Consider the following 13,753-nt stretch of genomic DNA (forward strand, 5'->3'; position numbering starts at 1 on the left):
TCATCCTGCTCCAGATCTACTCCAAGTTGTCAATGTTTTCCCTAAAAGTGGTTTCCAGATGGAGTCTGACCAGGGAGAAGGACATCAAGGATCATCGACCTTCTCATTCTCAGCACTTCTTGATCTGTCTCCACTACCTTCCCAAATTATTTCTCATTTACTTGGGTTAACTTTAAGCAAATCATTTTTCTGAGTCCCTGTTTCCTCATCTGTAAAATGAACATCATAATGTTTGCACTCTCTGTATTGTTGTGAGGAATGAGGCTTGGAAACCTTAAAGTGCTACAGAAATAGAAACTGTTATCAATTCTATTATTGTTACCCACCATGTGAACGTCGATAGAGATGGGGGAGTGATAGAGGTCCTGAAGCAGGGCGGGGCTCTCCCTTTCTGACCACCGGTCCAGTTCCAACTTCAGAATGCCATCAAAGCAGTTGTTGATTCTGGTCTAAAAAGGAAAAGAAAAAAGAAATAAATTCTCTCATCCTTTTTCTTTATTTGTAGTCTTTCTGTTGCTCGATCTCCCTCCATTCTCTTTCTGGCTTTTTCTCTACTCTCTCTTTGTGTATCTTTCCCCTCCCCTCATCTCTCTCTATCTCTGACTGACTCTCTGTGTCTCTCCCTTCCTTCATCTCTCTCTCTCTCCTATTTCCCCTTTTTCCCACCCCATAGTGCATCTGGGGCATTAGGGGGTGAACCTAGAGTCAGGAAGACTCCTCTTCATGAGTTCAAATCCTGCTTCAGACACTTACTATCTGTGTGACCCTGAGCAAGTCACTTAACCCTGTTTGCCTCAGTTTCCTCATCTATAAAGTGAGCTGTAGAAGGAAATGGCACACTACTGCAGCCTCTTTTTCAAGAAAACCCCAAATGAAGTCATAGAGTCAGATATCCATAACTGACCGAACAATAGCTCTTAGATAACACAGTTCTTAAAGATTTAGAAACTAATATACATAATGACCAACCATGATTCCAAAGCACTAGTGTTGAAGCATGCTACCTACTTCTCGAGAGAGAAGTGATAGACTCAGGATGCAAAATTATATATATATTTTTTAATATGGCCAATACAGGAATCTGCTCTGCCTATTTATGCACATTCATTCAAGGATTTGCATTGAATAAAACTATTCTCCAGATCAGGATAAATTGGAGGGACTTTAAGAAGGCCTGGTGGGGGTGGATGCTCAGCCTGCCTCAGTGTCTGGGATGGCCAGTGGGAGGGTTTCAGTCATGGTGAGATCAGTTGCCAAGACCCTGGTCCTGGCTCAGTGGTGGAGCAGTGGTGCCCAGTGGGGCAGCCTCGGGTCCCAGCACAGAGGGCAGGGCACTGGGCAACAGTGTTAGGGACTGGGTTGGATTTCCCCATCCTGTGAGCAAAACACCAAACACAGGGAGCGCCTGTGCTCAAAGCTAGGCCTCAGAGTTGCACAAGAAACTTGGACAGAGCTCCTTGTGCCCAAGAGCAGGGCTCGACCTTAAAAGTCACATAATAGCAGAAAAGAAAGAAAGAGGGAAAGATAATGAGTAGGAAACAGAGAAGAATCTTAACAGTGGAGGGCTACTATAATGACAGGGAAGACCAGGTCGCCAACTCAGAGGAGGATGGGGTGTCCACACAGGAAGGTTCAAAAGGTGATATGAGTTGGTTTTGGGCCAAAGGAGCCTTCTTGGAACCACTCATAAAGGATAAAGGGTCAAATAGGAGAGGTGGAAGAAGAAGGGAGATGAGGGGTGTTCAGGAGAGGGTCAACAGCTTGGAAAAGGAAGGACAAACATTGACTAAATAAAACAACTCCTTAAAAATCTAACTAACCAAGGCAAAAAAAAAATCCACTAAAGGAAACACCACTTTGAAATTTAGAGTCAATCAAATGAAAGGGGAGATGCATGGGCCAGTTGAAGAAAATCTTATATTAAACAATAAGTCATGCAAATGGAAGCTAATAACTCTGTGAGATGTCAAGAATCAATCAAACTAAAAAGAGTAAAAAAAATTGAAGAAAATGTGGAATACCTCATTGGAAAAACAGCTGACCTGGAGAAAAGATCCAGGAGAGACAATTTAAAAATTATTGATGTATCTTAAGGCCACCACCAAGAAAAGAGCCTGGGTAGCATTCTTCAGGAAATCATCAAGGAAAATTTCCCTGATATACTAGAACCAGAGGGCAAGTAGACATTGAGAGAATCCATCCATCACCTCTAGAGGGAGATGCTCACAAGTGAAACCTCAAGAGGCACTGTTGCAGGACTCCAGAACTATAATCTCAGGGGAAAAGTGCTGCAGGCTGCCAGAAAAGAACAGTTTTAGTGTTGAGGAGCCACAGTAAGACTGAGTATCATCTTTCAGGAGAGGAGATGAATCTTCAATGAAGGGGTGAACTTCAAATCATTTCTATTGTGGTGCTGGTGTCTAGACCAGGAGGAGCTAAGGAGGAGATAGACCAGTGTTCCCAATGAATATTGATGCAAAAATTTTAAATAAAATATCATCAGGGAGATTGCAACAATTTATCAGCAGTGTGGCGCACTATTATGTACCAGGAATGCAGGGCTGATTGACTGTGGGGAAAGCCATTGGCGTGATTGTCCATGTCAATGGAAAAACTAATAGAAATTATATGATAATCTCAATAGATGCAGAAAAAGCCTTTGATAAAATGTAGCACCTATTCCTACTAAAAACACTGGAAAACATAGGAATAAGTGGAGTTTGCCTTAAAATGATAAGCAGCATCTATCTAAAACCATCAACAAGCATTATTTGTATTGGAGAGAAGCTAGAAGCATTCCCAAGGATGCCATTATCACCACTATTATTCAATTTTGTACTAGAAATGTTGGCTTTAGTAATAAAAAGAAATTAAAGGAATTAGAGTGGGCAATGAAAAGATATAAACTATCACTCTTTGCATATGATATGATGATATACTTAGAGAGTTCTAGAGAATCAACCAAAAATCTACTTAAAACAATTAACGGCTTTATCCTTTGCAGGATATGAAATAAATGCACACAAATCATCAACATTTCTATATGTTGCTAATAAATCCCAGTAGCAAGAGATAAAAAGAGAATTTAAATAACCTGTATTTGAATTTAAATTAACTGAATTTAAATTTACAGCATTTAAATTGACTGTAGAGAAAATAAAATATTTGGATGTCTACCTACCAAGACAAACCCAGAAACTATATGAACACAATTACAAAACACAAATAAAGTCAGACCTAAACAACTGGAAACTATCAATTGCTCATGGGTAGGCCAAGCTAATATAATACAAATGGTAATTCTAGTTAAATTGGTCTACTTGTTCAGTGCCATACCAATCAAACTGCCAAATAATTATTTTATAAAGCTATATAATAGCTTTGTTATTATTAAAAATGATAACAAATTCATATGGAAAAAGAAAACACCAAGAATATCAAGGGAATTGATGAAAAATATAATTTTTCTATTAAAAATAATGAACAGACTGATTTCAGAAAGGCCTGAAAAGATTTACATGAACTGATGATAAGTGAAGCAAGCAGAACCAGGAAAACATAACACACCAAAACATCAAGTTTGTGCAATGATCAATTATAACAGATTTAGTTCTTTTCAGTGGCTCAGTGATCCAAGCAATTCCAATAAACTTTGGACGGAAAATTCTATCCATATTTAGAATGAGACCTATGGAAACTTAATGTAAATCAACACCTGCTATATTCATTTTTTAAAATTCTGAGTTGTGTGTTTTTTCCTTTTTGTCCTGATTCTTTCTTTCCCAGCATGATTCATATGAAAATATATTAAAAATAAACATACATTTATAACAAAAATATAATTTCCATATAACTGGGGACAATTTAAAAAAATTATTATGAGATGAGGAGAGGGAGGGAGGAAAAGAGGGAGAAAAGTACAGTCTGGTAGATGCAATGGTACTTTTCAGATACCTGAAAAGTAAAAAGTTGAACCTGATGAGGTATTTGAAATTTGAGATCCATGAACTTGTTTTTATTTATTTTTTAATTTAATTAATCAATTAATTAAATTAATTTTTACAAAAAATTTTATGCATAGGTAATTTTTCAGCATTGCAAAACCTTTTGTCCAACTTTTCCCCTCCTTCCCTCCACCCCTTCCCCCAGATGGCAGGTTGACCAATACATGTTAAATATGTTAAAGTATAAGTTAAATATAATATATGTATACATGTCCAAATAGTTATTTTGTGGTACAACATGAACTTGTTTTAAAAAAAATATTTTGGTGAGGAATTTAGAGTTCAGATTGAGACATATACTTTGGATATGGGCAATGTAAAAACTTAGTTGTTCTTAATTATTCACATTTGTAACAGGAATTTTATTTTTCTTGTTTCTTTATGAAAAAAGAGAGAGGAGGTAATAGGAAGAAAAGGAGAATATTTGTTTGAAAATAAAATTTAATTAAGATATTTTGTTAGCTATGTTTCCAAAAAACAGAAAGAAGTTTGGAGAATCACTTCTAAGAGCCAAGATGGTGTAGTAAGCAGTGAATCACTGTAATCTTCTCATGTTCATCTGCAGGCAAACATAATATAGCTCCCCAAGACAGGTTCTGGAGCAGCAAAAGTAGCAAGAAAGGGTGAAACAAAGCTCAGGAAACTTGAAGTATCTGCAGGATGAGTCCTTTTTCACACAGGTAAAGAACAGGAAGGAGAGAAGGTTACAATCCAAGATAGGAAGCTCCCCCATGAGCCAGTACAAAGCAGAAGATCCTGAACTCCAGGGTAGTGGAGCAGGTGAAGACCAATATCAGAAACCCCCACATAGCTTGGCAAAACCAGGGGAGCTTGCAAACTCTAGAGGCAGGGAATTACTACATACTCCTACATAAATTCAGATAATTAGACACTCTCCAGAGGACAGACCTCTACTATGGCTCAACACAGGCAGGACTGGAGAGCATTTTCCAAGAAATTATCGAAGAAAACTGTCCTGTTATTATGGAATCAGATGGAAAAATAGGCATTGAAAGAATCTACTACCAATCAACTCAAGAAAGATATCCCAAAATAAAAACTTCAAGGAACAGCCAAATTTCAGAACTATCATGTCAAGGAAAAAATATTCCAAGTGGCCAAAACAACATCTTACTAAAAAGTAAACTTTCTATGGTCAAATTCATTTTTGTTGATTTTTTTTGCTCATCTCTTTCTGTCTGTCTGTCTCTCTTTTCATAGACAATGAAGCATATCAATACTAAAGAAATATGCACAAATTCTGAAAGCAGTTTTACAGAAGGAAATAGTCAACAAAACTATATTAGTGGGGGACTTCAACTTCTCCCTCTCAGAACTTAAAAAATTCAACCAAAATCTGAACATGAAAGAAACTAAGGAGGTAAATAGAATTTTAAAACTCAAACTTTTTGGATAAGAACTCACTATTTGATAAAAACTTCTGGGAAAACTAGAAAACAATAAAAGACAAATATAGCAACATACCCTATGCCAAGATAAATTTAAAATGGGTGCATGATTTAGACACTATAAGCAAATTAGAAGAGCAAGGAAGAAAAGTTCACAACCAAAAAGAGATAAAGAATATTATAAAATGCAAAATAGACCACTAAATCTAAAAGCTTTTATACAAACAAAAATAATGCAACCAAAATGAAAAGGAAAACAGAAAGCTGGTAATCAAGCTTTCTGATAAAGGCCTCATTTCTCAAATATATAGAAAATTGAGTGAAATTTATAAGAAAATAATCCTTTCCCAAATGATAAATGCTCAAAGAATATGAACAGGCATTTTTTCAAATGAAGAAATAAAATTTATATATAAGTATCTATGAATAAGTGCTCTAAATCACTTTTGATTAGAGAAATGCAAATTAAAACAACTCTAAAATACCACCTCATACCAAATTGGCCAATATTACAAAAAAGGAAAGCAATAAATATTGAGGAGGATGTGGGAAAATTAAGACACTAATGCACTGTTGGTGGAGTTGTGAACTGATCCAACATTCTAGAGAGCAATTTGAAACTACTATACCTAAAGAGCAATCACATTTTGTATACCATTTGATCTAGCAATATCACTACCAAAGAAATAACAAAAAAAGCAAAAAAAGACCTACATTTACAAAAATATTTATAGAAGTCCTTTTTGTGGTAGCAAAATATTAGAAATTGAGGGAATGCCTATCAATTGGAGAATCACTGAACAAGCTGTAGCATATGAATGAAAGGGAATACTTTTTGTAAGAAATTATGAACAGGCAGATTTTAGGAGAATCCGGAAAGACTTGTATGAACTAATACAGAGTGAAATGAGCAGAATCAGGAGAAAGGTGTACACAATTATCAGCAACATTGTGTGATGATCAACTATGATTGATCCACTCCTTCTCAGCAGTACAATGATCCAAGTACAAATGACTCAAGAAGGAAAATGCTATCCATAATCAGATAAAGAACTAATGGAGTTGGAATGCAGATTGTAGCATATTTTTTTCACTTTAATCTTTCTTGTGTTTTTTCTTTTGATCTGTTTTACAACTATGAATAATAAGGAAATATGTTTAACATGAAAATACATGTATTAATTATGTAAAACTGCTTATTATCTTCAGAAAAGGGGAGGGGATGAAAGGAGGGAAAAATTTGGAATTTAAAATCTTGTAAAAATGGATGCTAAAAATTTTTCTTGACATGTAATTGGGGGAAAAATAAAATACTATCATTGAAAAGACATAAACTAAATAGTATGAATGGGGAGAAAATATTTGTATTAAACATATTTGATAAAAGTTTGACAATCAAAATTATAGGGTATTGATTAATAGCCAAGTAGTCAAACATGAATAAATGGTCTTCAAAAGCAGACAAGTAAGCTATCAGCAACTATATGAAAAACTTTTCAAAATCACTAATAATCAAATAAATTGCCCTAACAAATTGACCAGAATGTGAAAAAATAGAAAAATTCAATGTGGTGAGGGTTATAGATAGGTAGGAATGTTAATTAGTTTCTGGTAGAACTATAAATTAATCAGATCAAACTGAAAAACAATTTGGAATTACATTTTTAAAATTACTGAATTGTTTTTCTCCTTTTGTGTGGTAGACACATTACTAGATTTATACTGCAGAGGTCAATGGAATATATTGAGGAATATATGAAAATATTCTTTCATTTACTACAATAATGTAAATGAAAATACCACTAAAAAGGAAGAAAATACAGGTCAAAAACATCAGAAAGTTGTTATTCTAAATTTTTAAAGTTAATATGCACATTGTTTTCTATTAACAGATAGCAAACTACATAAATGTAACTTGGCATATCATTAGCCACTATCATTTTAGTAGGTGATTTTGCATAACTTCTTTTTTAAATGAGAAGATATTATGGGGAGTATCTTGTCATTTTTTGATGAAATAACTGGTCTCAAACAAATATATCAATTTCTGAAGAAAAAAAAAAGAAGATAAATGTGAGAAAATTTTGAGGACCAAATCTTTGGTAAAGATTTTTTGGTTAAAAACAGAGGCAGAAATAAAAGCATGTCATCAGAATATAATTCTAGGTAGCACAATAGATAGGGCACCAGCCCTGAAATTAGGAGGACCCGAGTTCAAATCTGGCCTCAGACACTTAACACTTCCCAGCTATATGACCCTGGGCAAATCACTTAACCCCAATTGCCTCAGAAAAAAATAAAATAAAATAAAATTCTACTGGAAAACTTTAGACCTCAGAACACAACATACCACAGACTACAGACATAAGGATATAGAAGGCTTCTGTTGCCAATTATGGATAGAAGGCCAGGGCAAACGGGGGAGGATATTCTATGGGGTATAGATGATTCTTGGGATATGGAGAGTTATGGAATCACAGTATCATAGATTTAGAAATAGAGGAAATACAACATCTAATCTCTTTATTTTTTATATAAGGAAACAATCCCAGAGAAATTGTATGATTTGCTCTATCTTGTCCCTCCTACGGGTAGAAGGGCTATGGCTGTGAAATGTTGTGCACATTGCATTTATAGTCCTGTTGTCCTGTTGGTTAAGTTTTACTCCCATATTTGTCAATTAAAACAGAAAATTCTATGCAGCATGGTGCCATATTGAAGAATGATTATAATTTAAGAAAAAAATAGAGATGAAAGTTAATTAGAGGAAAAACTGAGCCTGGTGAAGAAGATTCCTGCTGGTGTAATTAATCTCAATATAGCCCATTCCTGTGATTGTTTGCTGTCAAGAGTTTCTTCATCATATCTCATCTAAATTTCTTTATAGAATGATGGCTTTTGGAGCTAGAAGGGAATTCTAAAGTTATCTAATCCAAGCCCACATTTTTTTGGAAAAGAAAACTAAGGCTAGGGATAACTACGTGGCTCAATGGATAGTGCACCAGCTCTAAAGTCAGGAGAACCTGAATTCAAATCCATCCTCAGACACTAGCTGGGTCACTTAACCCTGATTACCTCACCAAAAACAAACAAACAAAAAACTCACAAAGTAAAATCCAAAAAGCTGAGGCCCCAAGACTTGCGATGGTGAAACAAATATTAAGAAAAGCTGGGGTTTGAACTGATGTGCTTTGACTCTAGGTTCACTTCTCTTTTTTCTACTCCACACAGCTTAAGTTTGTTCTGACAGCTCTGAAATAGCACCATCATCAAATGTGACCAAGGAGCTCCATATCAAAATTCATACAGAAACAAATATGACTGATCACAAAGATACAATTTTCATGCAGTACCTTCATGTGCCTTGTGCTATCCCTCAAGTGCTCACATTTGCAAACGCTGATTTCCACACCCTGCCTAGGATCACAGAGAACACCCAATAAAAAGTGGTACCATTTGGGAACTTCTTATTCTCACTAATTATTTTCTTCCTATCTAAATGTTAAGCTCATTTGTTTCTACCTAAAGGAGATAAAGGCTGTCAGTGCACTCTCAACCCAATCGACCTGGGCAAAGTCCTGCTGACCCACCCATCACATAGTTCACAGCCACATAGGAGCTGGCTGCCTTCCCTTCATTCTCCCCACCAGGCACGGGTGGTCCAGGCTTTGAATCTTACCTCCAGGAACTTGGTGTAGTCACTTTCTAGTTTTTCCCACACCTCAGGTGACAGCAGCTTTGGCATTGTAGTCATATCGAGGGCCAGGTCCAGGGAGTCCAGGAAGTCCTTGCTAGGACACACAGAGATGGCCATAACCTTGCTCTTGCCCATCACCCACAAATGCAGCACTTCAGTGTTCATGAACTCTGAAATTCCCTTATTTGATCACAATCTATTGTCAGTCCACTTCCTCCCACCCTGCCTTACAACCCCAAACTCCAATTTCTTCATTCTCACCATTGCCTCCAATCCTCCATCCTTAAATTCTTTTCTAAATCATCATCCTTGCATTCTCTACACGTTGCTCCCTTCCCCATCTTGACCCTTTGGTGGGTTAGTTCCACTCTACGCTTTTCCCTTCTCTTGAATTCCTTGCCCCCTTATCTTATGGAAGGTCTTCCTGTCTTAAACTTTAGCCTAGGATTACTTCCAACAATTCTGCCTTTGCTCTTATATGCTACTTAATAAAACCATGTTGACTGGATTCCTTACAAATCCGTTACTCAATTTCAACTAAGCATTCACTACATCAAAGAAACTTTTATATCTCCCTAATTGACTCACTATCCCACTCAACACTGGCTTTTCCAACAATCTCTTCATTGTCAAATCTAATGACCTTTCTTCATCTTTTTTAACCTCTATAGTCTTTACATTGGATAGCACACTGGGCTTGGAATCAGGGTGACCTAAATTCACAGATGGCCCTTACTAGCTGGACAAGTCACTTAACCTCTGTTTATCTCAGTTTCCTTATCTTTAAAATAGGTAGAATAATTGCAGCTACTTCCAACAATTGTCATAAGGAGAAAATGAGATAATTTTAAAGCAGCTGGCATAATGCCTGGCACATAAAAAGTGCTATATAAATGATAGCTTTGATACTCTCTTCTCTGTCATTACTCTCTCTTAGCTCTCCTCCTACCCATCTGATTATTTCTTCTCGGTCTCCTTTGCTGGATCTTCATCCAGGTCACAATGGCTAATGGTGGGTATCCTCTAGGATTCCAGTCTGGGTCTTTTTTCCTCATTCCTATATACTATTTTGCTTAGTGATCTTGCAATTTCTCATGGATTCAATCATCATCTCTGTGCTAATGTTTCTTAGATCTATTTATCTAGCCCTAAATTCTACACTGGCATCTCTAGTTGCCTATTTGATTTCTCAAACTGGATGCCTTGTAGGCATCTTAAACTTAACATGTCTTGAACTCAGCTCATTAATTTTCTCCTGCAACCTTCCCCTCCTATAATCTTCCCTATTACTGCTATTCTTCTTCTTCTAGTACACCAGGCTTTCAATATAGATATCATCCTCAACTCTTCACTCTCTCTTATCCACTTCCCCATTTTCAATCTATTGCTAAATCCTGTCAATTTTACTTTCTTTCTTTCTTTACTTTCTTAAGATTTTAAGATCTATCATTCTCTCCCCTGACATTGCCCATCACAATAGTGTCACCATCTCATATCTGGATTATTTCAATAGCCTCCTTGCTCTCCTTTCCTTGATTCTCTCCACACTCCAGTTCATCCTCCACTTAGCTACCGAATTGTTTCCTAAAGCTCAGGTTCAATCATGCAACCCCTTACTCTGTGAATCCCAGTAGTTCCCTATCACCTCTGAAATAGAAAATAAAATTGTTTGTTTGGCATTCAAAGCCCTTAATAATGTGGACTTCTACCATTCCAGTCTTCATTCACCATATTCACCTTTACATACCAGTTACACAGGCTTCTTTGCTTTTCCTCAAATAAAATACTCCAGATTCGGGTTACATGTCTCATCTCTCTACCTGGCTTCAACTTCCAGATAAAATTCCACATTTTAAAAGAAATCTTTTCTAATTTTTCCAATTGCTAAAACTTTCCCTCTGAAAATATTTCTAATTTGTCTTGTATCTATCTTGCTTGTACCTAGGACTCAGATGGCTCTGGAGGAGAAAATGGCTTTGCACATCCTTCCCTCACCTAAATCCAACTCACTTGCATGTCATGGTTTCACTTCCTTATCAAGAATGAAGGACAAACAACAATAATAAACACTGGCGTCTGACACTTACTAGCTGTGTGACACTGGGCAGTCACTTTGCCCTGTTTGTCTCTATTTCCTCATCTTTAAAATGAGCTAGAGCTAGAGAAGGAAATGGAAAACTACTCCAGGATTTGCCAAGAGAACCCCAAATGGGGTCAGGAAGAGCTGGACATGACTGAAAAACCACTGAATGACAACAAATAGTGGTCTCTCCCATTTGATTGTGAACTTCCTTAAGAGCAAGGATTATTTTATGCCCTTCTTTGCATCCTTAGTGATTAGCATACTACCTAGTATTTAGTGAATGTTTAATAAATGGTTATTGACTAATTGACCTACTGGGGAAAGCAAAACCCAGAACAAATAAAGGAATTGCCTGGTGATGGAGGAGCTCCTTTCTTGGGTGTCTAGCTGTGTTTATCCTTTTCTTCTCATACTCCTTTGCCCTCAGACATCACCCAGGTCAATAAACTAACTTTTCCTAAAACATTCCCTTTAATCAAGGATTTTCTTCTCACAAGATTTTCTTGTGAGAACCTCAGATATCAAGTGGCATCTTCTCATTTTAAACTGGAAAAAATTCAAATCTGGCCTCAGATACTTACTAGTTGTGTAGCCCCAGGCAAGTCCCTTACCTAAACTTTCCTTCTCCTTACCCTCTAACCCCCAGCCAAAAAAGAGAGAGAGAATTACTATAAAACATTAAGAAACTAAGCCACAAGAAACAAAATATGATCAAGAATACATGCTAGGCTGACAACAGGAAAGGACTTTTCCAAGATCACACTGGAAGCTAGTAGCAGAGTTCTGACTAGAATCCAGATCTCCTGACTCAGAATACTTCCTCACCCACTTGTCATATACTTGGCAGGATAGCTTTGCTAGCCAGAACTAATGGGCCATTCACTCAGGAATACAATTGGAAGGGTCAATACAATTTTCAGGGCTGTGGGAGGACAGAGAAAGAACTAACTGAACCGTCCCAAACTCCTAAATATTCTACACAACCTCTAAGGACATTTGGACTTATTTTGGAGACCCAACCTGTTTGCATCCTTACATGGGAAAGATATATGGATTCATTTTGGTCATATCCATCTCTTTCTGATGCCATCCAGGGTTTTCTTGGCAAAGATACTGGAGGCCATTTCCTTCTCCAGCTCATTTGACAGACGAGGAATCTGAGGCAAACGGAGTTAGGTGACTAGCCCAGGATCAGAGAGCTAGTAAGTACTTGAGGCTGGACGGTAAGTCCTTAAATATGAGTCTTCCTGTCTCCAGACCCCAAGGTGGCAAGGAGGAGCATATTATTGGCTGGCCTACAAAGGATCATGTGGACTGGTGGGATTGATGGGGCTGAGTTAGTGAATGTTATTTACTCATTTCTCACATTCTGATTGAAATTCTACATGATATTCTTGGGTGAACCAAATGGCCTGCAGCCAGTCTCTGATCAATTTTCCTGTTACCATGGGGCTGAACCAAGATCTAACTGGATATTCTACACAATATCTTATATTAATGCAATTATTTTTGAATAGCTCCAATTTGTCCTATATGTAGTTGTTGAATGTTGTCTTCCCCATTATACTGAGTTCCTTGAAAGCAGATGCTTTTTTTTTTTTTTGTCTCTGTACTTTGCACATAATGTAGTGCCTAGTACACAGTAGGTTCTTAAGTGTTTGTTGATTGCCTTGCCTTGGAGGCAACATGGCACAACAGAAAGAACCCTGGAAGAACCTGTCTTTGAATCTCCCACACACTCTTGGACACATACTATTTCTGTGACTTTGTGCATGTCATGGATCTCAATTTCCTTACCTGTGAAATAAGGAAGTTGGACTAAATGACCTCTGAAGTGAATCTACAATCCTATATCCCTCCCAGCCCACCTGCTCCATGATTCCTCCCTCCATCTCATCCCGAGCCCAGAGGGACTCACCCGCAGTAGACGTTGGCTACCCAGTCCATTATCACATAAAGTTGCTCAAAGCCCTGAGCCTTCTGCAGGAGCTCCTGAAGCCGGGCAGACACGGCTCCGTGGAAAGCGTCCACATAGGTCTTCCACACCGGGAAGTCCTTGGGGTAGCAGGGCTGCACCTCCCTCCAGATCTTCACCAGGTCCTGCTTGACCACCCTGCCCAGGTCTGCAAGGAGGCTGGCCAGGCTCGATTCGCTGGTGCCCTGGCCCACCTTCCCCACTCGATCCTGGGCACTCTTCTTCACTGCCTCCCCCCACAGGTGCCTCCACTTCCGAGGAGCTCTCAGGATGTCGCTGGTGGGCCGGTCTGGGTGAACCTCCTCCTCCTTCTCAATCAGCTGCTCCACGCACTTCAGGGCCTCTGAGTCCACCCCAGGCTGGCTCAGCGTCTCCCCCACAATGTTCCTGATCTCGGCTACTATCATGTCATAATGAAGACAGATGTCCATGGCCTGGCGAACATAGGCAGTGGGATTGTCCTTGAACTTCCCCAAGCGATGGTCCTCCACAAGGCTGGCCTCCTGCTGACTCAGCCGGGAAAAGGCTTTCAGCAGCTGCCGTTCAGCAATGAGATCAGAGATGGGCTTTTCTGTCCAAAGAGAA

General features: G+C 38.1%; 1 protein-coding gene across 1 annotated transcript in view; it reads right to left on the minus strand.

The window, feature by feature from the left end:
• The window catches only part of EXOC3L4 (exocyst complex component 3 like 4), an 85,470-nt gene that overhangs the window by 27,838 nt on the left and 43,879 nt on the right, over window positions 1–13,753 (minus strand). The window contains exons 4-6 of the mRNA XM_074291197.1: window positions 13,112–13,739; window positions 9,093–9,204; window positions 327–449 (exon numbers count right to left, since the gene is read on the minus strand). Coding sequence (XP_074147298.1) covers window positions 327–449; window positions 9,093–9,204; window positions 13,112–13,739 — 863 coding nt within the window. The remainder of the gene's footprint in view (window positions 1–326; window positions 450–9,092; window positions 9,205–13,111; window positions 13,740–13,753) is intronic.

The sequence above is a fragment of the Sminthopsis crassicaudata genome, chromosome 2 (genome assembly GCF_048593235.1).
Source record: "Sminthopsis crassicaudata isolate SCR6 chromosome 2, ASM4859323v1, whole genome shotgun sequence".
NCBI classification, from domain to species: domain Eukaryota; kingdom Metazoa; phylum Chordata; class Mammalia; order Dasyuromorphia; family Dasyuridae; genus Sminthopsis; species Sminthopsis crassicaudata.